Source organism: Panthera pardus, unplaced genomic scaffold, assembly GCF_024362965.1.
Source record: "Panthera pardus isolate Hobbes unplaced genomic scaffold, ASM2436296v1 HiC_scaffold_8, whole genome shotgun sequence".
Classification (NCBI taxonomy): Eukaryota; Metazoa; Chordata; class Mammalia; order Carnivora; family Felidae; genus Panthera; species Panthera pardus.
Window position 1 is genome coordinate 51,959,969 of NW_026527013.1, and position 26,103 is coordinate 51,986,071.

The 26,103-nt window shown below is 46.6% G+C and overlaps 1 protein-coding gene across 2 annotated transcripts in view; it reads left to right on the forward strand.

The window, feature by feature from the left end:
• The first annotated feature begins 3,386 nt into the window (after positions 1-3,386).
• Positions 3,387-26,103, forward strand: part of IRAK2 (interleukin 1 receptor associated kinase 2) — a 60,150-nt gene continuing 37,433 nt past the window's right edge. For both annotated transcript variants that reach the window (XM_019428182.2, XM_019428183.2), the window contains exons 1-2: positions 3,387-3,592; positions 11,677-11,859. In XM_019428182.2, the coding sequence (XP_019283727.1) occupies positions 3,499-3,592; positions 11,677-11,859 (277 nt within the window). In that variant the 5' untranslated portion in view covers positions 3,387-3,498. The remainder of the gene's footprint in view (positions 3,593-11,676; positions 11,860-26,103) is intronic.

A 26,103-nucleotide genomic window follows, 5' to 3' on the forward strand; every position in this document is an offset into this window, starting at 1 on the left:
CAAAGTACACAGAGAAGCTTTGATATTGTTAATCCCCTATCATCAGTCTTCTTTTCTCGTCCCAACTTTGTGATAAAACACCGGTTCTCAACTCTGCCTGCCCATAATTAGAATTACCTGGGAAGATTTTAAAAATGCCAGTGCCCAAGTCCCACCCCAGTCTGGATCTTCGGAGGCCAGGCTGGGCATGTACAGTTTGTCAAAGGTAATTAGATGTGAATAGGTCTAAATGACATACCTATATAACTAATTACATTCAGCCTCAATAACTGTTTCAACTGATTGTGGGAGGGAGGGTATTGGCCAGAGAAAGCTAATTAGGGGAAGAAATGAACTGTGCAGGATCAAAGGAGATTTCTCTTTGTGGTGAGGCAATATTATAGAGTAGAAAGAGCACTTCCTTTGGAGTCAGAATTGGGTTGAATCCTGTCACGTGGCCAATTTGATTTGGCCAAGTTACACAGACTTATGCCTCAGTTTTCTCTTCTGTAGAATGGGAACAATTAAACCTACCTTATAGGGTTGTTGTGAGGATGCCAGATAATGTATGGTAAATGCTTGGTATTTGGCAGGGAAGCGGTAGCTCTACTACTTAGTAATAACAAAGATCTTACTTTGAAGAATTTATTCTAAAGAATGGGGACCAAGATGTGCCCCTAAGATGATCTGCTCAGGCCCTGATCTCTCTGATCAGATCTCTCTGGAGAAGAAAATCCTAGGACTCAGATTCCGAGCCCTGAGGATGGGATGAGAAGGAAACTTGCCAAAAACCCAAGGAAATAGCAGAGAGAGGAGTTGCTGGGGCTTGTCTATCCTGGACTAGGCTGAATGCAAATCTCCTGTGGTTTCAAAGCCCCATCAGGGGGAAGAGGCCTCATGGCACTAAGGGAGGAAAGCTATGACCCATGCTCTGTGCTTGCAAAAGAGAGGGAGAGGCAGGAGGAGGAGGGCTCTGCAAGTAGAAAACATGAGAGAAACAGAAGGATCTATGCTCTGGGCTGTAGGTGCTTTCCCATTCTATTCCACCGTCAACCACTGCTGAAACACAGGACTTCCCATGAAAAGCAGTCACAGAACACTAAAATATGCCCTAATTCCAACATCAAAGGGGTAGACTCGCATAAAATCAACCCTTTACTGGGCTAAGCACTTTACTGTTTATCCCAAGCGTTTGGAGGTCCATTTAAGCTTCACACCAATCCTTCGAAGTGATTATGGGAGGATATCCAGTTTACAAAAGAGAAAACTGCAGCCTTGCTCAGGATAAAGTACCAGACAGTGACAGAACTACCGCTTGTATCCAGGTAGAATTCTAAGGTGGTGGATGCTTTTTTCTTTTCCTTTCTTTTAAAAATGAGTTTGATGTCCTTTGATCCTTTGTCCTCTGATGGATTGTGGGAGCACTCTTCCTGGAGCTTTTTTTCAATATTATCAATGGCAGCTACCATTTTTCGAGTCTATTCTCTGTACAAGAAAGACTATAGTAGGCATTCTATATGGGTTGTATAAATTGATTTAATCTATTTCTCTAGCTCACAACCCTAGGCAATAGAACTCATTAGTACCATTTTATAGATGTGGAATGCAAGGTTTGAGAAGTGAAATGGGTTGTCCAGGGACACAAAACCTGTTGGTGGCAGAACCAAGGCTTGCCCCAGGACTTTTTGCTTTCCTTTCAGGTTCCTTCTGCAGCCGGATGTTTATGGCCACAAAGTGGAACTCTAGTTTATTTGCTCTCACTGATGTTGCCCAATCTCTTGGAACTTCTCTATTTCTGTGTAAAAAAGGGGATAATACTGGGATGCCTGAGTGGCTCAGTTGGTGAAGCATCCAACTCGTGATTTCAGCTCAGGTCATGATCTCACAGTTGTGAGATCAAGCCCCTCATGGGGCTCTGTGGTGGGCATGCAGCCTGCTTGAGATTCTCTCTACTTCTCCTTCTACTCCTCCTCCACTTGAGCATGTGCGTGTGCACACACTCTCTCTCAACAAAAAAGGGGGATAATACTATCTATAGCATAGGCCTATGAAAGTTACAGAAAATGATTTATGCAGAGCACATGATAGGTGCAGATAAGTGGTAGTTATTATAATAAAGAGGCAGTTTGTAGCCAGTGATCAGACTGTTTGGGTTCAAATCCCAGCTCTGTCACTTGTACCTGTATGATATTCGGCAACTTACCTAACCTCTCTGTGCTTCGGTTTCTCATCTGTACAATGGGGGTAATAACCACACCTACCTAATAGGTTCATTGAGAGGAGTAGGTAAAATGACCCAGGTGAAGTCTGCACATCGTAAATGATCAATAATACTAGCCACTATTAGTGTAAGTTCTCCTCCTACTCAATAATTCAATTTGCCCTGAAATCTCTTTTATTCTGCTTTCCCCCATTAAGATTTATTACCTTCTAAGATAATAATTCAGCATGCCACCCCCACTCTCTTTCATCATACTTTGCTTTTATTCTCTAATGTTACCTATCATGTTCTATAGTGCTAAGTTATTTACTTACTTAATATTTTACTGCTTATTGTCTATATTCCTCCAGGGTATGGATTTTGTCCTTTTTTTCTTTCTTTAAAAAAAATTTTAAAAAATGTTTATTTACTTTTGAAGGAAAGAGAGACAGAGCATGAGCGGGGCGGGGTGGGGGGGGGGTGGTGCGCAGAGAGAGAGGGAGACACCGAATCCGAAACGGGCTCCAGTCTGAGCTGTCAGCGCAGATCCCAACATGGGGCTCGAACTCACAAACCATGAGATCATGACCTGAGCTGCAGTCGGTCACTTAACCGACTGAGCCACCCAACACCCCATGTCCTTTTTTCCTCAGAGGCATTGCCAGCACCTAGAACAGTGTCTAGCACATAGTAGCTGTTCAATGAACACTAACCCTTATTATGATAAAGTCTATCTTGTCTACCCTATTTAACTCGCTCTCAATTCCTAATTCCCCTTAACCAACTTTCCTTTTTCTTTTTTGTAATAGCATTTACTACCTTTTAACACACCTCATAACTTATTTATTACATACTTTTATTACTTATCATTAGTTTTCTTCTCCCACCATCTAGGTTTTAAGTCCCATGAAAGTAAGGAAGTTTGTAGATTTTCTCCAATCCTGTATCTCCAATACCTTGAACAGTGCCTGGCATATAGTAGGTAATTAACAGAATATTTGTTGAATGAATTCTATGTGGTGGAGCGCCCGGAAACACTGGTACTGGAGTCAGAAGTCCTCCTGGGACTGCCACTGAAGTCCTCGTGTGTCCTTAAACGCGTTCCCGCCCCACGTCGCCAGTCGGTCCAGCCGGCGGGGCGGTGTCGCGCCGCGAGTGGCCGCTGGGGGCGGTGGTGCCAAGCGCCCGGCCCGCCCACTTCCCCGGAGGAGGTGGCTGGCTGGCTGGACCCGCCCGCCCCCGGAGTAGAGAAGCCCCGGGTCCCCGCGGGGCTGCCCCAGTTGCCGGCGAGCCTGCCCGCCGGCCTCCGGAGCCCAGCCATGTCCTGCTACATCTACCAGCTGCCCGCCTGGGTACTGGACGACCTGTGCCGCAACATGGACACGCTCAGCGAGTGGGACTGGATGCAGTTCGGTGAGTGGGCTCCCCCTGGCGACCCCGCCACCAAGCCCCCTGCCCACCCCTGTTTAAGTGGGTCCCGAACCGAGGGGCTCTTTGTGCGGCCATTCCGGGCCGGAGCCTCGTCGTGTATCCTCGGCTGGCCACCACCCCTTATCTGGACACCCCCCACCCCTCACCACTACCACCGGGATTGTCTGGAAGGTGTTAGACGATCTTTGAAAATTTCTGTTGTTCATCTGTCGCTGAATAATGACCGGCTCGACTTTGCTGTTTATGGTAAAGCTTATCCTAATAGCTCTATCAGCAATTACTGTGCGCTTACTGTGCGTCCCGCCCGGATGCAGGCACTGACACGGATTATCTCATTGAATTCCCACAAGGGCCTATAAAGTGCATGTTTCTCTTACACCTTTTTACAGACGTGGAGACAGATTGAGAGAGTGATGGAGTAAATTCCCTACGGGCATGGCGTTGCTAAAAGGTTGCTAAACTCCTTGGTGTGTTTGTTTGTTTGAGCTTGGTAATAGGCAGAGAGGGCCTGGCACCTGGGGCGGGGCGGGGGGACGCTGCGCGCCTCTGGTCCTCGGATTCCCAAGCAGAGGTCTGCATTCCAGGCTCCACCTCCTCCCAGCTGGTGACTTTGGACAAGTTGCTTCACTTCTCTGAGCCTCAGCTTCTTAATCTAAACTGGAGGTTCTTGTGAGTAATGAAAATTACGCAAAGGCACCTGACACTTAAGTGTCAGATTCTTGTAAGTAATAAGGAAGTATTAATAATTATTATGTTTGTGTTTGATGTCATTGTAACTGGTACCACTTTATTTTTAAAATAATCTCTATATTTTCTTTAAAAAAATTTTTTTTAACCTTTGTTCATTTTTGAGAGAGAGTGAGAGCGAGCCCTAGTGGGGGAGGGGCAGAGAGAGGGAGACAGAATCTGAAGCAGGCTCCAGGCTCTGAGCTGTCAGCACAGTGCTGGATGCGGGGCTCGAACTCACGCTTAACTGACTGAGCCACCTAGGTTCCCCTAAAATAATCTCTGTATTTTCTTTCGAACTTAGATTATGATATGTACCATTTATACAAGAGTCTATGATATATGCACAGTTGAAAGAATAGTAATAAAATGAACGTGTTTTTGTTATCCATCAGTTTGAGCAAATAATATACCTTTTAACCTAGTGATTCTCAACCAGAGGTGATTTTGCCCCCTCGGAAACACATGTCTGGACATTTTTGGTTGTCACAGCTGGGGGCATGCAGTGAGTAAAAGCCAGGGGTGTTGCTAACCGCCCTACAATGCACAGGACAGCCCCCTCCACGTAGGATTATCAGGTCCAAAGTGTCAATAGTGCTCATATTCAGAAACCCCGTTTTCAACCAGTAACAAAAATAATACACGCTTATTGAAAAATAGCGTGGCAAACAAAGATTAGCTCAAATTCCACTACTCAGGGATAACCATTCTTATTTGGATGCTAATATAATAATGATAATAAACAGCAACAACTTTTGCTGCCTACTTCCTATGTGCTAGCAGAGTGCTATGTGATTTATACCTTCTAGTATATAATAATAAATTTACTTATGTGCATGCATTTTTCAAAAATTGTATCATTTTGTACATTCTAATAGCATGCTTTTTTAAACTTAAAATATTCAGGTATTTCTCCTTGCCAAGCAATGTTCCTTAGCAACATGGATTTAGGTTTTATTTTTAGCTTGTATTTTTGTTAACTATTTTTAATGGAAAAAGCAACACATGCATTTATAAAAGTAAATAATACAGCAGGGGTGGGGAGGAAGGTAAATGTCTTTCTTCTTCAGGGTCTTCAGTCTCAGTCCTCTCCCCAGAGGCGGTCACTGCTAACATGTCAGGACACCTCTGAGAAAGTCAGGACACCACCTGATCTTCTAGACTGTTCCTTTGTTCCAATGACCTGTGACTTATCTACTTTGAATGTTTCCTGGGCAGTGGACAAATTTTGTATAAGAGACTCCCTCTAGGTTTTTTTTTTTTTTTTTTCATGTCGGCCTTGACTGTAAACACCAGAGGAACTTCTGTTCCTAAGATATTTTAAAGGTACACCTGTGGCTTTTTTTTTTTTTTATTAAAGTTTATTTATTCTGAGAGAGAGAGTGAGCAGGGGAGGGGCAGACAGAGAGGGAGAGAGTCCCAAGTAGGCTCCTCACTGGCAGTGCAGTGCCTGATGTGGGGCTGGAACTCACAAACCGTGAGATCATGACCTGAGTCAAGATCAAGAGTCAGACACCTAACCAACTGAGCCACCCAGGTGCCCCCAACACCTGTGGCTCTTTAAAAGCACTTTATGAGATATAATCCATATGCCATACAATTCACCCATCTAAAGTGTATAATTCAATGGTGTTTAATATATATAGAGAGTTGCATATCCATCTCGACAGTTAATCTTAGAACATTTTCGTTGCCCCCAAAAGAAACCCTATACCCCTTAATTGTCAACCCCAACATTCCCACCACATACCACTCATTTTCCTCAGCTTTGGGCATTACCTATTCTGGACATTTCATAGAAATGGAATCATACAACGTGTAGTCTTTGGTGATTGGCTTCTTTCATATAGCATTAGTGTTCAAGATTCATCTCTGTTGTACCATGTATCAGTGCTTCATTTCTTTTTATTGCTGAATAATGTTGCACAATTTATTATCCATTCACCAGTTAATGGGGTTAACATTTGGGTCCTTTCCACTTTTTGGCTGTTTTTGAATAACGCTCTTGCACATACTTGTGTACAAGTTTTTATGTAGATATATGTTTTCATTTCCCTTGGTAGATACCTAGGAGTGGAATTACTGAGTCACATGGTAACTTTATATTTAACGTTTTGAGGAAGTGCCAGACTGTTTTCGATATTGTCTGCACTATTTTACAGTCCCTCCACCCGTGTACGAAGGTCCAATTTCTCCATATCCTCCCCAACACTTGTTATTATCTGTCTTTTCACTGCTACCCATCTGAGCAGGTGTGAATGGTATGTCATTGTAATTTTGATTTGCATTTCCCTAATGACTAGTGATGCTGAGTATCTTTTTATGTACTTGTTGGCCCTCTGTACATCCTCTTTGGGGAATACCTCTGATTTTTTAGACCCTGGAGACACCAGAATTGCTCAAAGTCTTCAAAGACTTCCAATTGTGATTTAGGATATAATCCGAGCTCTACCGGGCTTTCCCGATCTGTCACAATCTGACCCCCACTGACTTCTGACCTCTTCTCCTTCCACACTTGCTCTTGCTTGCCCTGCTTTCAGCCACATCGGCCTCCCTGGTCCAGGCTCAGGGCCTCTGTATTTGCTGTTGCCTCTGCCTGGGACATTCCTCCCCCAGTGTTCACCATGGCTCCTTAGTTCCCTCTTGCCGCTGTAATGAATTACCACAAATTTAATGGCTTAAAAACAACGCACATTTATCATGTTACAATTCTGGAGGTCACAAGTCCTAAAATCAAGGTGTTGGCAGGGTTGCATTCCTCCTGGATGCTCTAGAGGAGAACTCATTTTCTTGCCCAAATGTATCAGCTTCTAGGAGGCTGCCTGCTTACGTTGGCTCGTGGCCTCTCCCTCCACCTTCAAAGCCAACAGCAAAGCATCTTCAAATCTCTCTCTGACGTTTGCTTCTGTTACTATATCTTCTCTGAATCAGACACTGCTGATTCCCCCTTGTAAGGACCCTTGTAATTACATTAGGTCCACTCTGATCATTCAGATAATCCCATCTCAGAACCCCTAATGTGAGCCCATCTGCAAAGTCACTTTTGTCATGCAAGGTGGTTTTGGGGTTTAGGATACTGACATCTTTGGAGGGCCATAGCCCTTCTGGTCTCAGTTCATACTTCACCTTATTCCAGAGGCCTACCCTGCCCCCCCGTTACTCTGTACCACCACTGTATTTTATTTCCTCTGTTCCACTTAACATACTTTGATATTACCTCATTCCTTATTTATTTATGTGTCTCTCTCCCTGGAGAATGTAAGCACCATGAGTGCAGAGACCTCACCCATCTGGTTCACTCCTATATTCCCAGAGTCTAGGACAGCACCTGGCCAGTGGGCAGACATTCAACAGCCACTTGAACAAATGATGAGCTGAAGGATGTAGGAATGGCGAGGACGTGGGAGGTGTGCACTTTTTATTCCACTGAATTGGCTTTGGCCCATGGTCAACCAGCTCTCCGTGTTGGCGTGGGGCTCGCTGGGCTGGGAGCTAGCCATGTTGCCCGTTTAGCTGCTCCTTGCCAGGTCACAGTATTGTCTGGCTTCCTCTTCATCAGAACTAGTGATCGCCTTTGTCCTTCCATTGCTAAAGAGTCTTTGCTTCTGTGAATCATTTAGAAAAGAAAAGAGGGGTACATGGGTAGCTCAGTCAGTTAAGCATTTGACTCTTGGTTTTGGCTCAGGTCATGATCTCCTGGTTTGTGAGTTCAAGTCCCGCAATGGGCTCTGCACTGACTGTGCAGGGCCTGCTTGGGATTCTCTCTCTCTCTCTCTCTTTCTCTTTCTTTCTGTCTCTCAGAATAAGTAAATAATAAACTTAAAAAAAAGAAAAGAAAAGAAAAAGATAGTCCCTTAGGGCAGATTGTGGTACTGGGGGGTACGTGGGGTGGGAAGATCCTTTGTCAGGTGATTTAGAAAATCACATGGCCACATATGCGTGCTCTTTGGATTTGGCAACTGTTGGGAGACATTGTGGCTGCTTCCTGTTCATTTCCCTATGATTACAGTGGCATCCATTTTTTGTCTTAGGGGAAGACAGGCTTCTTACAGCGTCATCCACCCAGGTGTTTTCCAAAGGGCCCGAGGGCAGGAGTTGCTTTGTTGGACTGCTCCGCATCTTGCTCAGTCATGCATGTGCTAGCCTTTGTGCATCGCCCTGCTTTGTCCCGGTCTAGCTGTATGATTTCGGGCAAGTGACTCTGAGCCTTCTGTTTCCTCATCTACAAAATGGGAGTGAGTTGCTGAGATGCTTAGAGGACATGTTAGGGTCTTTTGTGTTTTCTCCTTCTCTTAGCCATGGAGGAGTCCCATTAATCCTGACAAGGGTCATTTGACCCTACATCACTTCCCACTGGCCAGGAAACATTTCAGGAGGCTATGTCGTATCTGTTTGAGAGGGCTTTGAGCATGAGGCAAGGCTTACTACTCTCAGGTGAACGAACTCCTGCAGGATTCAGGGACTCAGATCCGGTGGGATGGTCCCACGTGGTCTTAACCACAGGGAACAAAACCAGGCTTTCATAGAACATAGGTGGCTTAATAATTACAGTTAACAGTTATATCATATTTTCTATGTACGAAGCATTATTCCAAGTACCTCTGTATATATGACTAATCTGATCCTTGCAACAGCTTCTGAGGCAGGTGCTATTGTTATCCTCATTTGCAGATGAGGAAACTGAGGCACAGGAAGAGGTAAAGGTCCTTCCTAGGTAGCAGAATAGGATTTTGAACCCTGGCCTCAGAATCCAAAATTTAGGCCCTGAACCACCCCTGTCCTGTCCTGATTATATAAGTATGTATTTTTATATCTGTAGAAAAGTTTGGAAGATTAGAAGCAAAAGTATGACCAGTGTGGGATGATCACAGAGACTTTGATTTCATCCTGTTAGCCAATAATGACCAAGTATTTCTTGTGTGTGCTGAGAAAAGAGTTGGGAACTTAGCAGGGCCCTCAGTGCTGACTCATTCCCCCAAGATCTCTATCTTGCCTTGACCTGTTTTAAGGGCCTGGTTAGATGTTGATAGGTTAATGGGTTAAGAATTGTCACTTTCATGCAAATGTGCTTTCATGGAAATGTTCGAAGTGCAAGGCGCCTCAGGGCTGGGTTCCTATTTCTCTTGTGTTGCCTGTAAGGAAAGTGCACCCCACAAAGGTGTGATGGAACACCACACCAGGGTTTCTGTTTTTCCCACTACCTCTGAAGAGTGGGAGGCATGCTGTGCCGGTGAACAGGTGAATAGCCGGGTGCATAGGGAAGGGGGCAGGGAGAGGTGTGGGGGAAGTGTTCCTTCCTCTTCCCTCCCCTCTTTTCTCTCGGCTTCTAGAAGCAGCCCCTGACCCTGCTGACATCATTTCCCACTGACCAGGAATCTGGCCTGGGGTTTCCAGTGACTAAAGTTGCAACTGAGAACTTTCCATCCCCTAACAGGCTTTCTCTCTGCGGAAAGATTGAGGCTGTCTCAATCTTTCCCATTCCTCCAGAGGGAGGGGATTGTGCAATATGATCATGTCACACTCCCTGGCTCTGAGGTCTTCGGTAGGTAGCGTCTGTGGCTCTTAGGATCAAGTCCAAACTCTATATAACCTGGCCTTGGAGGCCTTTAATGTAGTCCTGAGCTTTATCTCTTGCCTCCCCTTCCCCACTCAGTTCACTTATGTTTGTATTTTTCAAACAGAAATCTCCATGGGCTTCTGGTTTATTCACCACGGTATCTCTACAGCTTGTCACAGGCTTGGAGCACAGAAGTGCTCAGTGATGTTTTGCCGAATGAATGAACAAATGAACGAACAACTTGATGTTTATATGCATTTCTGTTCCATGATTTCTGAAAATCTGGAACTGAAGTGTGATTATTTTATTCCTAATTAGGACAAAAAAAGCCTCTTTCACTTTAGTAAACTCAGTGGAATACATGTGACCATTCAAAATGCCATGAGGAAGAGTTTGTAACAACTCGGAAAATGCTGATGGTATAATGTTAGTAAATGAGAGCAGGATGCAAAATCTTACAGTCCAGCAACAGTGCATCTAGAACCGCTCCTGTGTGGAGGGGAGGGGAGAGGAGAGTTTTGGAAAGAGAAAGTACCCTAGTGGGATGCTGTGTAACATGTTATATTGGTGTTTTTCTCCCCTTTTCCCCCCAAGTTTTCTTTAGTGAACAACCATTAATTTTATCATGAAAAATGGAAAGCAGGAATGCTTTATATTTAGTATTGCCAGCAGCAGCCACCTGCAAATTTTGTAGTGTTTCTGAGTTGGCAATGTGCTTTTAGATGCATGAGCTCTCTTTTTTTTTATTTTATTAAAATTTTTTTTTTAATGTTTATTTTATTTTTGAGAGAGACAGAGTTCCAGTGGGGGAGGGGCAGAGAGAGAGGGAGACACAGAATCTGAAGTAGGCTCCAGGCTCTGAGCTGTCAGCACAGAGCCTGATATGGGGCTCGAACCCATAAACCATGAGATTGTGACCTGAGCTGAAATTGGACACTTAACCGACTGAGCCACCCAGACGCCCCTAGATGCATGGTCCTTCTTGATGTCTGTAACAGTTCTATGAGGATGCTGGGCCATGGGTCCATTTGTTCCTTAGTTCGTTCTTTCTTTCTTTCTTTCTTTCTTTCTTTCTTTCTTTCTTTCTTTCATTCATTCATTCATTATTCCCCCTCCCTTGCTGCCAAGGCTAGGACTTAGGGGTGAGGAGAATGAGATGCCCAGGGCAAAATTTAAGGAGGCACCTATTTTCCAGCTACTTCTCCAGCTTCTGAGATCAGCCCTGAGAGTGAGATTTTGCTCCTGAGTGCCTTAACTTTTGCCCCTGAGTGCCTCCTTTGCCTCACCTTGGTCCTGGTCTTGCCCCCACTCTGTACCAGGTGCTGTTCTCTGCTCTGGGGATCTAACAGTGGACGGAACAGATAAAACTCCCTGTCTACATGGAGCTTCTGTTCTAGGAGGGGAGGCAAGAGAAGTTCTATTACCTGCCCCCTCTTACAGTTGAGGAAACTGAGGCTCCTACCAGTGAGGTGACTTGCCCGTAACAGACAAACAGCTAAAGCTCAAGGCCGCCCCTGACCCTCTCCTCCAGTGGGTTCTCTCCTAAGTTTTGTGTGGCTGTGAAGTTGATATTTACACTGAGGTGTCAAAGTGCCAGTCCCATGGGTGTCAGGTGGACTCAGTGCTATAACTCGGTCTGCCTGTGGATCCCAGCTACAGGTAGATTTCAGGTGTGAAGGGGAGCGAGTGAGAAGCTACTGCGGACAAAGACCGCTAGCCTGGTGACCCTCTGGTGGAAGTACTGCCTTTCTGACGCTGAGATGGCCTCTCGCTTGCCTTCTAGCCTCCTATGTGATCACAGACCTGACTCAGCTGCGAAAGATCAAGTCGATGGAGCGGGTGCAGGGCGTGAGCATCACGCGGGAGCTTCTGTGGTGGTGGGGCATGCGGCAGGCCACCGTCCAGCAGCTGGTGGACCTTCTGTGCCGCCTACAGCTCTACCGCGCTGCCCAGATCATTCTGAACTGTGAGTATCCAAGGTGGCCCGCTCAGCCGCCCGCGAGCAGGTTTCCGCAGGAGCCGTACCCTCTGGCCTTGGAACTTTTCTTCACCTTAGAAAAAAAACGTAACTGACAGAATTTACCACCCAACTAAGAAATTACCTCTGGGAGAGCAGTTGGGTGGCCAGGGAACCAGATATTGGAGAGAGACTTTTCTATAAGTTCTTCTGTACCTTTAAAAGTCTGCTTCTCTATTCCAAAAGTAAATTTAAAAATAAGGATTAAAAAGATAGCTATACAATAAAAATCCAAAAGAGTCTACAGTAAAAAATGATTTATGTCGTCATCCTATATTCTCAGTTTTACTCCCCAAGAAGGTAACCACTATTAACAATGTCATGCCTATCTTACTGGAAGTTTTCTGTGCATTGGTTAACATATATGTGACATCTACAACTACTTTTTTTTTTTAAAGATTTTATTTTTAAAGGAATCTCTACAGCCAACGTGGGGCCCAAACCCACAACTTCAAGATCAAGAGTCAGTTGTACACTCCACTGACTGAGCCATCCAGGTGCTCCTGTATTTTGAGTTTTTAAAATGATTTTATTTTATTATTTTTATGTGTATTTTTTAAATGTTTTTTTTGAGAGAGAGAGAGATAGAACAAGCGGGGGAGGGGCAGAGAGAGACATGGGGATAGAGGATCCAGAGCCGGCTCCGTGCTGTCAGCACAGGAGTAAACCCGACATGGGGCTCGAACTCACTCTCGAACCATGAGATCATGACCTAAGCCAAAGTCAGATGCTCAACTGACTGAGCCACCCAGGTGCCCCTTAAGTTTTGGTTAATGTTTGTACCAATATTACTGGAGCACCTGGGCGGCTTAGTTGGTTAAGCATCTGACTCTTGATTTTGGCTCAGGTTATGATTTCAAGGTGGTAAGATTGAGCCTGCATCAGGCTCTGCACTGAGCGTGGAATCTGCTTAAGTTTCTCTCCCTCCCTCCCTCCCTCTGCCCCTTCCCCACTTGTGTGTGCTCCCTCTTTCTCTAAAATAAAAACTGGAGAGCCTGGGTGGCTCAGTCGGTTAGGCATCTGATTTTGGCTCAGGTCATGATCTCGCAGTCTGTGGATTCGAGCCCCATGTCGGGCTCTGTGCTGACAGCTCAGAGCCTGGAGCCTACTTTGGATTCTGTCTCCCCCTCTCTCTGCCCTTCCCCTGCTCACACTCTGTCTGTCTGTCTCTCTCTCAAAAATAAAATAAAACATTAAAAAAATAAATAAAAATTTAAAAATTAAAAAGATATCTGGATCAGTATTACCAAATTACCCTCTTACCTGCTATTACAACAGTGGTGGGAACATATTTAGCAGGCAATAATCGTTCTCTGCCATGAAGAGATGCTGCAAAATTGAAGTAGAATTATGCCAAGTGCCTTGTGTTCAGCCAATGCTTAGCAGAAGGCAGGTGGGTCATGGCTACTCCCATCTAGAACCCATCCCTTCTCGTATCTCCAAAGAGACCCCTTCAGTGTGGGGCAGCAAGCCGGTCTTTTAATAGGTACTTTCTGAGCCCCTGCCTAGTGCCTGGTGCTGTCCTAGTTTCTAGACGACAATGATGGGCAAAGCGACAGGTCCTTTGCCCTCATGGAGGACATAGTCATATGAAGATATAATCAATGGACAGGAAAATAAATAAAAACAATAGGTTGGAGTGAGCAGGCAGGAGATTCTCCTAGAACATGTTAGTCATGGAAGGCTAAGAAGTCGGAGAAGGTGAAATTGGAGGGATGGAAAGAAGACAGCCATGTGAAGAGCTGAGGTAAGAGAGCCCAGGGAGAGCACTGGATTTTGAAGGAACCAGCGTGAAGCTGGTGTGGGAGTCAAGAGCAGTGCATTCTGAGCCACAGAGACCTGCAGAAGACCCTATGTGGGCTCTGGTGTTGTCCTGTCTGGGACTTTTGGTCTGGGAAGAAGCTGGCTGAATCAATAGACACAGGTTCAACACTTTCCCGACTGCACCCCAGGAATTCTGGAATCATGGAGGGCTTCCAGGAGGAGGGATGGTAGGATCTAGAGCAAAGAGCTGATTGATGGGGGCTTAGAAACCTCCACCCTCAGAGGTGGCAGGAGAATAAGGGACATTGGGGTGGCCCTGCGGGTGAGGGGATCTAGAGATGAAGCCCAAGGCAGGATTTCGGGTACACCACAGAGGTAGATCACCTCTTGGGCAGGGAACGCTAGTGGGACAGTGAGACCATCTCTCGCCCTTAGGCACGTAGCGATTCTTCAGGATTTCGGGTGTCCAGGGACACAGGGCTTCCGCACACCCACCAGATCTTATTAGATGAAGGACCGTTCCTCTGCTGGCAGGATTCTCTGCCTGGGGCAGGTTGTGGGGAAGATCCTGCTTACACAGCAAGCAGTGACACACCAGTGTGGGACTCGGCCTGTTCCCTGCCTCCAGGCCCTAGCAGCGTAATCTCTGAATCAAGAATGGGCACATCTCAAAACATGGCCACCCCCAAACTTCTGCAGCCTCTGCCCCTGTCTGGCCAGCCTCCCCCAGCTCACCATCTTCCTCAGACTGGGGAGGGGTGGTCTGCTCAGCCCCCAGGCTCCCCAAGCTTTTGGGAACTTCCTGAAACCCCTCCCTACCCTGCCAGCCCTTCTGTCCTGAGAGGGTTCCCTTAAGTCCAGTCAGACAGCATCCTTACCCTCACATCCCCAAGGCCAGGTCCTCATCCGGGTCAGCCGGGGGTGGCTGCGGTTTTACAGGAAGGTGGTCAGGCAGTGTGGCTAAGCCCTATTGTTACATGGGCAGGTCCTCCCTTTCCCTGGGCTTAGTCCCACCTTTGTCCAGTGGGGGTGGGCTGGATGCCGTCTGAGCCCCCTCTGGACACTCGTGGTGCTGTGGCCCCCATTGTCCCTCAGACCTTGTTGGTTGGTGTGACCGACGCCTGCCCTGTTTAGCCATGGGCAGACCCTGGCTCTGGCTTCTCTGTGTCCCCAGAGCCTGGCATGTGGTGGATATGGAGATACGATTAGCACTGACTATGTCCTCAAATATTTTTCACCTTTTGAGAGATTTAATGGTAAACTCTTAATGGGTTGGAAAAGAGGCAAGGAGGGAAGGGGTCGCTGGAGGTGAGGGGAAATGCCACTGGGTCAAATGCAGTCAGAATCTAGCGGCCTGGGCTTCTCCAGCCTAGCCCACTTCGGGGAGGGGGCCAGTGGGTTGGGGCCCGCACGACACCCTGGTTTTGTCTCTGCTGAGCGGCTGAAACACTACCGGGATGTCCTGAGCCCCGAAAGCAGACAAGTACCAGGCATTGAGACAGGCCTCTGGTTGGACACATCAACTCGCCATTGACGTCAAAACCTGACTGTTGACTAATCTTGAACATGTTCTTAACGATTTGAGGTCAACACACAATATAGTGCCAGATTTAAAGAAGCCACTCATTGTGGCACGACACTTTAAGCTAACCACTGACTGAGCCCTGAGCTGCCTGCTTGCCTCCTCCCAAAAGCCCCTTGAGGTGGGTGCTCTAAGGAGCCCCTTCTCCACCTAAGGAGACTGAGGCCAAGAATGGCTCAGTGACTCCCCCAGGGGCATAATTCTGGTCGTGGGTACAGATGGAGGTCACACCCAGGCGTGTCTGGATCCAACACCCTCATGCTTAGCATTTTTCACAGAAACTTCACTGAACACAGCATTTGGGCTTCCAGGCAACAGTGATATTTTTTCTGTCAGCTTCTCTTCTGTTTAGAATTGTACTCAGATCCCCACTTTCCTGGTCCAGCTGCCCTCAACCTGTCAGGACTGTGGGAGTCTACCTTTGCCCCTCAAACCTCTCCTCTCTCCCCCTTAGCCCCTGAGGAAGAGAGACTAACACTTGTTTCCACATCCACAAATCCCCTCGATGTTCTTCTGACAGTCTGGTTGTGTTTTTACTATTGTTTTACGTCCTCAGGCAGGACACTTCCCCTTTCTATTTTTGTCATTAGTTAAAAAAAGTGCCATAAATCTCTGCCCCTTTTTGGAGGTAAATATAGAGGGCATATTCTATATGTGTGAAGCGTTTTAAGTTTCTGTATTCTGACTAGTCAAAGCCATTTTCCCTTCCCTAATCATAACTTAGTTAAACCTTATTTTGCATTTGCTTGAGGAAGATTGCTTATGAACTTGATCAGCTGCTTCCGGCAGTTTGAGAACCTGATGTCTGCCTACCACTTCTTAAAGGGCCTCTAGAATAGATTTGATAGAAGCATGCTTGGAAACCGCACACACCAGAGGTCCTAGGTATAAATTGGCTTCCTTAGAGACTATATTTGTATTTGTATCTCCAGGTGCTATATTTGTATTTAACAGAGGCCTTCTGAAGATTGTATCTGAACTGAAGGGCAGTGTGTGGGGTCCCCTGGGGGCCACATTGCATCTAGTCTCTTGAAATCAAGTACTGTGGGTGGTCGCTGTTCTGACTGTGTAGAGACCTGGGTCTGTGGGTCTCTGTCCCTTGATATTTTCTCCACCTTCATTGCCAAGACTGTTGTTATTCTATTTGCCAAACTCCTAACATTAAATGTGATAAGAATTAGAATAGGGGCACCTGGGTTCCTCCAACTGAAGCATCCAGCTTCTGTTCAGGTCCTGATCTCATGGTTCGTGAGTTCAAGCCCCACATTGGGCTGTCTGATGTCAGCATGCAGCCTGCTTTGGATCCTCTGTCCCCTTGTCTCTTTACCCCTCCCCTCCCTCTCAAAAATAAATGAACATTTTAAAAAATGCCTTAAAAAAAGAATTAGAATACATTAGTACAGAAGGCTTACCACCCAACTGCCCATTCCTCTGGCAAATTTGTTTTCCAGCGTCAACCCCTTTTTATTCTCTGAGCCGTGTCTTGGTGGTTGTCTGTATTAACATTTCTGGTTCACTGCTGTTACTAAGGGCAGACTCCAGTACTCAAATAAGGTGCACGCCTAACTTGCCACCCAAGCTGTCGGCCAGGACCTAGTCACATGATAGCACCTAGTTGCAGGGGAGACTTGGGGAATGTAATCTGTAGCTGGGAGGTTGTGTGCCTAACTAAAGCTTCTATTACTCTAGAGGAGGAGGGAATAAATATTGGAGGGTCAGCAGTCTCCCTAGAATTTTCCCCTTTGGGCTACCCAAATATCCATTTATACCTGCCTTCCCACAACTAAAACGTGCTCACCCCTTCCCCAAGAGAGACAAGGCCCGAGGCCCTAATCAGTTTCTTCCTTTAGCTCAAGGCCCAGGATCTGTGGGTGATGTGTAGTCCTCGGGATCAGCCCCCAGTGGTCCAGAACCTCTCCACCAAAGAGAAGTTACCTGCTCCCCTTCCCCCAGCACACTCAGAACCCAGTGGTGGTATCTGCACAGGGAGCCATGCTCACAACTGTCCCGTTTGAAATGAGAAACACGCTGTGGTCACTGATCTGTAGCAGTAGACATCTGGCAGAGCAGCAGGTGTAAAGGTCCATCCCGGCCAAGGGAAGTAAGTTTTTGGCTTGATCCATCTGCACCCCTTGTTCTTCTTGGTAGATCAGGGGTTCTCACTGCGCCAGACCTCCAGGCATCAGCATCGCCTTGACCTTGTTAGGAATGCAAATTCTGGGGTCTCACCTCATCTTCGGATTCAGAAATTCCAGGGGTGGGGTCTGGGTCTATGTTTTACAAAGGGGTGAGGGATGGGGGCAGGCACTGGGGGGAGCTTCCCTGTTCATTATTCCCTGTGGCCTCATCTGAAGTGGGAAGTGAGAAAGGTCTGCCCTTAGGGAGGGCCACTTGGCTTGCACAGCCTGCTTCCTGTTGGTCTGGGAAGTGTAGTTTTTAGCCAGGCAATCATATGTCTAGCTAAAACTTCTAGAATGTGTGAAGACAAGGGGAATGGGCATTCTCTGCCTTATTAGTACTGTCTCTAAATAATGTGCTTATACTGACCCTTTCATATTTATTTATTTTTTTTTTTTAAATTAAAAAAATTTTTTAATGTTTATTTATTTTTGAGAGAGGGAGAAAGACAGTGCAAGCAGAGGAGGGGCAGAGAGAGGGGAGAGAGGGAGACACAGAATCCTAAGCAGGCTCCAGGCTCTGAGCTGTCAGCACGGAGCCTGACGCAGAGCTCAAACTCATGAACTACGAGGTCATGATCTGAGCTAAAGCCAGATGTTTAACCAACTGAGCCACCCAGGTGCCCCTAATTTTTTAAGTTTTCTTTATGTATTTTGAGAGAAAGAGAGTATGGGCACACAAGCAGGGAAGGGGCACAGAGAGAGGGAGAGAGAATTCCAGGCAGGCTCTGCACTGTCCACACAGATCCTGATGCAGGGCTTGAACTCAAGAACTGTGATATCACGACCTAAGCTGAGACCAAGAGTTGGATGCTTCACCTACTGAGCTACCCAGAGGCCCCTCATATTTATTTTTAAATGCAACATACAAACTTTATTTTATTTTTTTTTAAATACAGCATGCAAACTTTTAAAAAAAGAATTTATTTTTAAGTAATTTCCACATCCAACATGGGGCTCGAACTTAAAACCCCAAGATCAAGAGTGGCACATTCTACCACCTGAGCCAGCCAGGTACCCCTAAACTTTATTTTTTTAAATTCAACATATAAACTTAAAAAAAGTTTATGTATTGATAGAGAGAGGGAATAGAGAGAGAACAAGTGGGGGAAGGCAGAGAGAGAGAGATGGAGAGAGAGAGAGAGAGAGAGAGAATCCCAAGCAGGCTCCATGCTGTCAGTGCAGAGCCTGATGTAGGACTTGATCTCAAAACTGTGAGATCATGACCTGAGCTGAAATCAAGAGTTGGACCCCTAACCAATTGGGCCACCTAGGTGCCCCACAAACTTTTTTTTTTAATGCATCATACAAAGTTTATTTTTTGTCCTTTTCATATTTATTAATTTAAATATTATCCACTAATTTCCTAGAAGAAGATTTGGCTTATACATAACTTCTCTACCTTTTAAAAAAAAATTTTTTTTTTCAATGTGTACTTATTATTGAGAGACAGAGCATGAGCATGGGAGGGTCAGACAGAGGAGGAGACACAGAATTTGAAGCAGGCTCCAGGCTCTGAACTGTCAGCACAGAGCCCGGCACGGGCTCAAACCCACCAACTGCAAGATCATGACCTGAGCCGAAGTCGCACACCGAACCGACTGAGCCACCCAGGCGCCCCACTTCTCTCCCTTTCTAATACATTTATGTCACAATTTTTAGTTCCTCAGTAGATTGCTTTTGTAACATTTAAAGAACATCCTTACATTTCTGGTTCTTTCTTGGTCAGCTCTAGGCAATGCCTATTGATTCCCCACTTTGTAAGATGAAATTGCCCATTTTCTTACCCTTTCTTACCCTGTTCTGTCCACTTTCACCTCCCAACTTTGGGTGAAGACCAGTTGTAAGTAGTCCTCCATGGATGTTGTTATAGCTCCAGGCTCTGGTAAGCCCACAGGAAAGAGCTGGCTCTTGGGTGAAACCCTAATCTCAGGGTCAGGACAGGCAGGGGAATGCTGTCTGTGTGTCCTGGTTGATAGATGTCTGTGATGGGGAAAGTACTGTGTGCATAGGGCATCTGCAGGGCGAATCATAGTCTAGAGTAGCCTTTCCCAAAGCATGGGTCTCAGAAGAGTACTCCAGCCAGATACCCCTGCTGCAAACCAAAAGCTCATGAATAGCTAGGGCAATGCTGTATGCTTTATCAGTGGCCCCTACCTTTGGAGATTCACAATGTAAACCATCATATTAAGGCTCTGATAAGTCCTGTAGCAAAGACCTGCTTAGGCCCATGTTTCCATTTATATTTGATCATGGGACCCCTTTTGATGTGATACTTGGAAATAATCCCACAGAACCAACACACTGTGGGAATCACTGTTCTAAAGAATGGTGACCATGGTGAAATTGCCAGACATTTCAGAGAGGCCTCATGATGGAGAGACCAGGGGATCAGGAGCAGACTTTTATGGTCAGGCTGCATTCAGCATCAGAAGAGTCTGTCCCAGGGGGCCAGGGCTGACCATCACCCTGGGGCTCAAAACATGAAGATCCTACTCCTCAGAGGGACTTTTCCAGACTCTGAGCCTTGGGAGGGGACTGTAAGCCAGGCTCCAGAGCCCAAGTTCTAGCATCTTGGGTGCATAGGAACTGGAATACTTTGACAGAGGCCAAAGTATTGGAGCTGTGACTTCCAGCCAAAGACAGATCAGCTGTCATCACTGCTGAGCTCTACAGCTGGTTAAATGCCACCAAAGGCAGGCCTAGGAGCTGAGCCTGTTGATGGTGAGGACCAGATGGCTCTAGCTCTGAGGAAAGAGGCTGGAAACCAGCTGTGCCTAGCCCGTGAGATAAAATTCGCCCTCATTCATCCTCATAGAGGGTTAGGTACGTGGAAGCTGGGCAGGGGTCAGTAATGAACTAAAGAAATATTTATCAAGTGGCTACAATATGTCAGGCACTAGGGACACAGCAATGAAAATACAGACACGGTCCCAGGCCTCAAGGAGCCTGCAGTCTAGTGTGGGAGACAAATACTAACAGGATGATGACACGGAGACCATAACCAACCGCAGTGTGAGTGCTTGGGGAAGTGCATGTGGGGTGATAGCATGAAAGAGGGCAGGATTTGATCTCATCAGGGCAAGCTTCCCTGAGGAAGTGAAAACTGAGCTTCCATTCGAAGGCTAAGTGGACCTAGTGAGACCTCGCAAGCATTTCTAGGCAGAGGGCACAGCATGTGCAAAGGCCTGGAGATGGGAAGGAGCGATGTTTGAGGACTCAGAGAGGCCGTGGAGGTCTCAGCTAAAGGACATGTGAGTGTGGGTGGGCTGAGCCTACAGAGGGCGCAGGACGCAGGGTCAGGCCACTCAAGGCCTCACAGGCCATGGTCAAGGGTCGGCTTTCTCAGGGGCAAAGGGAAGATTTTGGAGGGCTTGTTCCTGGGGTGTGCCCATTGTTCTGTCCGCTATGTGGAATAGGGGTTTGTGAGGTTCCGGGTGTGAGAATCTGAGTGGGAGAGCAAGAAGCTTCTGGAATCATTCCTCCTGCTGTCACTGTCTTCTCGGAGTTTTCTTGTGACTTTTGCAATTTTCACGTTTTGTTTTGGTTGTGCAACCTTGACAATTTCTAACTTTTGGTTTGGCATCTCAGCCAAAGTCATTTCCTTCCTGGAGCTGGGCTCTCATTGAATGGGGAATTTTGGGCTGCTGTTTAAAAGGAAACAGAAGAGAATGATCTCTTTCTTTCCAAAAGAGCCCGGGCTGTTGCAAGGGCCGGAAGAGGCTCCTGCATTTGCTCTCTTGGAAGGCTTCCCAGGATCCGCCCGTTTCCAACTGCTAGGGAATAAAAAAACATGGATAGGATTCAGGGTCACTGGAGAATTGCCCCTGGAGGTTGGCACTGTGTTTGGCCAGGATTCCCCCGGGCCTGGAGTCTGCCCATCTGAGTACTAGTTGTAACTTGTATTTTGCACCTAATATGTGCCAGGCAGGCATCTTCTCTCACAAATCTTATTATCCCCATTTTATAGATGTGGAAACTGAGGCTCAGAGATTGACTAACATGCCCAGAGCCACATTGCTCATAAATAATGGGCTGGGATGGGGACTTACACCCTTACACCCTACTGGGGTAGGTCACTAGATGGTAGGTGTCAGGTCTCACTTTCCCCCTCTGAAAAACAGGTACACATATTGCCCTGTCTATTTTCTTGTAAACTAGGAAACTTCAAAACAAAAGAGATGGTGAAGTTTTTTAAAAGTTACTGCTGTGTGGCTCCGGACAGATCATCTGACTTTCCTTCCACACACTAGCTATTCCACTGGAATAAAGCAAGTCTTTAATCACTGTGGGTTTTTTGGGGAGTTGTGTGAGAATGAACAGAGGGTCTATGCAATGCATCTAAAGCAGTTCCCAATTGTTTATTTATCTTTGAGACAGAGAGACCACAGTGAGTGGGGGAGGGGCAGAGGGAGAGAGAGAGAGAGAGAGAGAGAGAGAGAGAGAGAATCGAAGTGGGCTCTGCCCTGACAGCAGCAACCCCTGTGTGGGGCTTGAACTCACGAACCATGAGATCATGACCTGAACCAAAGTCGGATGCTTAACCGGTTGAGCCACCCAGGCACCCCCAGTCCCAAATTTTTTAGAGAGGAAAGGTAAGAGCTGGTATGAAAGGAACGGCCATTTACTGAACTCCTGCTCTTGTAAGTAGGCTTCCCTGGGTTGCAAGTTTCGAACACTTTGAGATCATCCCCTAACCGGGATAGGCTAGGTTATGTTGCAGTCCCAGATAAACCTTGAAATCTCAGTTGTTCAACACAACAAAGATTGATTCCTTAACGTCCAGTGCTGCCTCCTGCATTTTTGTAGCTGGCTTTGTCCTGTGGAACACATAGCTCCCAGGGGCAGTGTGGCTGGGGAAGAGAGGGCTGAAAGAGGCTCACTGGCTCTTAATGGCTTTGTCCAGAAAGTGATGATAGCATTTCCAGTTAAAATCCATTGGCCAGGGGGCGCCTGGGTGGCGCAGTCGGTTAAGCGTCCGACTTCAGCCAGGTCACGATCTCGCGGTCCGTGAGTTCGAGCCCCGCGTCAGGCTCTGGGCTGATGGCTCGGAGCCTGGAGCCTGTTTCCGATTCTATGTCTCCCTCTCTCTCTGCCCCTCCCCCGTTCATGCTCTGTCTCTCTCTGTCCCAAAAATAAATAAAAAACGTTGAAAAAAAAATTAAAAAAAAAAAATCCATTGGCCAGAACTGGTCACGTGGCCCCAGCAAGAGAGGCTGGGTTTGAGAGGAAGCAAAGGACTGTTTGGTCAACAGTGTCTCGCCTACAGGTTTCCTCAGTTCACGGGGATTTATGATGAGGTTCTACCTAACCATGGCCTATGCGATCTAACCCTTGCCCAGCTCTGTCACTTCATCTGTGCCACCTTCTCCTTCATTCATTTAGCTCATCCACTAGGGTCATCCTTCATTTGAGGAGATACACTGGGCGGTTTTCTGCCTCCGGACCTTCAAATATGTTCTCCTCAGAATGCTGGTCCCTCCCCAGCTCTTTGCATTCTTCCCGGGGCTAATGTTTCTCATCTTTTGAGTCTGTCCTTAAATGGTATCTGCCCACAGAAGCCTTCCGAGGCCACCCCATGTAAGTAAGTCTGTCACGTACCCTCCCCTCTCTCAAGTTTGTTTTCAGCGCAGAACTTCTCCCAGGTTATAATCAGAAATCTCTTATTTAACTAGCTTGATGTTGGGATTATGTCAGTTTTGATAATGGATGGCATCCCCAGTCCCTAACACAATGAATGAATGAATGAATGAATGAATGAATGCAGGGTAAATCATTTTAGCAGCTAGTGGAGTACAGGTCAATGGAAAACCAGAGACAGAGCAATTAGGAAGGCTGATTAGGAGGTCATTCTCTCAGATTTGCCTGATTTTGTGTCTAGCTTGAATTGGGAGTTGAGTGGTGTGTGTGTGTGTGTGTGTGTGTGTGTGTGTGTGTGTGTGTGTGTGTTGGACTTTGGATATCCGGGAGGGTCCAGTCCAGAGCTGAAAAGGGGAAGGAAAAAGGAAGATCCAGAAAGCTATATTTGTCACTGATAATGCCAGCTGGCACCAGGATTCTTTAGTTATGGCTGAATCACTTTTATTTGTGCTAGAAGGCTACATTTCAGCCACATGAGTCAGCTGAAGTGTGAAAACACACATACAAATATTACATCACTGTGTATCTCGAGAGCTGTGAAGGGAGGGAGGGATTTCCAGATTATGCTCACTGAGGAAAGACCTTGTTGGCAAAGTCCCCTCTGCTCGAGTGTTCGGCTCCTGGGTTTGCTACAGTATTCAGTGTCCTTGAGCAGCTGGGGGGGAATCCCCAGGCCCCTCTCTCAAGGGTTCAACATGCATCAGCCTTTCACTTGAGGGAAGTGGGTCATAAATAAGTGAAACAGACATAAGATGACTATTCTGGGTTTTGCTTTTTTGAGTATATAAAACAGAGAGAGCAGTTGAACCTGCTCCCCAGAGCTTTTAAATAGGCCATGCATAGGGGCGCCTGGCTGGCTCAGTTGGAAGAGCATGTGACTCTTTATCTTGGGGCTGTAAGTTTGAGCCCCGCACTGGGTGTAGAGATTACATATATATATATATATATATATATATTAAAGTAGGTCATGTGTATGGGAAAGCTCTTAAGACAAAGCCTGACCTAGGGTTGGGGATAGTGATCATAACCATAGCAAATAAGAATAATAGCTTATATCTGTTGAGCCATTGCGTGTTTCATCCTCACAGCTACTCCATGGGAGTGAGGGTACAGGGCCTCTCATTTGTCACATGAAACAGGTCACCTCGCCAGTGAGCCTGACTGCGTCTGGTGGGAAGCATGCCAAACGCTGTAAGCTCACTATCCCTCTGGGTTAAGCCAGTGGTTCTCTCAGCTTTACCTGGGGAACCTTCAGATACATCCAGGCTCTGATGCCCCACAGCCACTGGGCCTTTTGAGACCATGCCACTGCCTGCTGAGAGTCACGGTTTCCATTAGAGGACTGAAAATGTTGCCAATAGCCATTCACCCCATATGCTTCCTTCAGAGACCCTAAGCTGAGAACCAGAGGTTCTTTCTCTGTGCCTTTTGGGCAGGGAGAGAGGGCAGAGGATGGTCATTGAAGCAGTTTGTGCCCTGTCCCTGACCTTGGGCTGGCTGCTTTACATATCCTGTCCCACTGAGTCCTGGGGTAATCCTGGGACAGGAGGGTTATAATTACTCTGATTCCACAGATAGGTGCAAATGATGTTCAGGGTTGAGAGAGTTGCCCTCGGCACACAGGTGGGAATTGTAGAGGCTGGATCTGGAAACAAATGGAAGCTTCCTCACGCTTAGTCTCTGTTCTACTCTTTGATCACAGTTTATATTTTTGTTCTTTTTTTTTTTTGTTTTTTGAGAGAGAGAACACGTGTGCATGAGGGAGGGAGATGGGGGGGAGGCAGAAGAAGAGGGAGAGAGAATCTTTTTTTATGTTCTTTTTTCTTTAAGTTTTGTTTGTTTAAATTTTATTTTTGAGAGAGAGAGAGAGAGAGAGAGAGAGAGAGAACAAGTGGGGAAAGGGCAGAGAGAGAGGGAGATAGAATCTGAAACAGGCTCCAGGCTTTGAGCTGTCAGCGCAGAGCCCGATGTGGGGCTTGAACTCACGAAACATGAGATCATGACCTGAGCTGAAGTTGGACGCTTAACCAACTGAGCCACCCAGGGGCCCCGAGGGAGACAGAATCTTAAGCAGGCTCCATACTCAGCCTGGAGCCTGATGTGGGTCTCTGTCCCATGAGCCGAAATCAAGAGTTGGATGCTCAACTGACTGAGCCACCCAGGCGCCCAAAAATACAATTTGTATTTTTGGATCTCATCATGCTGCAGAACCAACTTCACATGTGTAGAATCACTTTGAGAATATAATCCCAAGGGAGAAGAGCGTGAGGCTGTGCCTATACATTGGTCATAGAAATGCTATAACCAGTTTGTTTCCAGTCTTGGCCTTGGCAGACAGGAAACTTGTGGTGAGATTTCAAGTTTGTCACAACCCTTTGTCGTGAATGCTTTGGCTTCCTTTGCCCTGCCCTGTCATTGATGGTCTATTTTTACCTCAACAGCACTCAGGTGTCTCAGCCTGAAAGAGTGGGTGTTGTATCTGCCCGGCTCTCAGAGATCAGGTTCCTATAGGTATTAAGGGTAGAGAGCCACATTTTCTCCTTCTCGTTTTGAAGGTGGGAAAGGAGGCTCGCAAAGGCCCACGGCATAGCTTCCGACGACTCAGATAAGGCACCGGCAGCTCAAGAAGAGAAGTGGAGTTGTTTAATGTTTATACATCTTATTTATTGTCAGTACCTAAAATACATCTGAAAGCACGCTGAGACAGGGGTTTCACAGGAAACTGAAATTTGTCATCCACCTGTCACTGTGGGCCTGACGTGGAGCTCTGTCAGCTGACCTCTGTGGCTGGCTGTGGCCTTTGAAGGTTGACTGGGTGGAAGGGTCAGTGTCAGCCAGGAATGTGCTGGCAGGTAGACCCTGCTGATGTCATAGGACAGTTCTCCCTTCTCCGTGTGGGGACCCCCACTCCCGAGTGCTGACATGTGACCCAGGGTGCCAGCTGTAGGCCACTGCATGTCACTGTAAAAGAATAAGAAAAACAAAGAGGAAGGCTGAAGTCTCCTTAGGATGAAAACATAATGAAGCCTT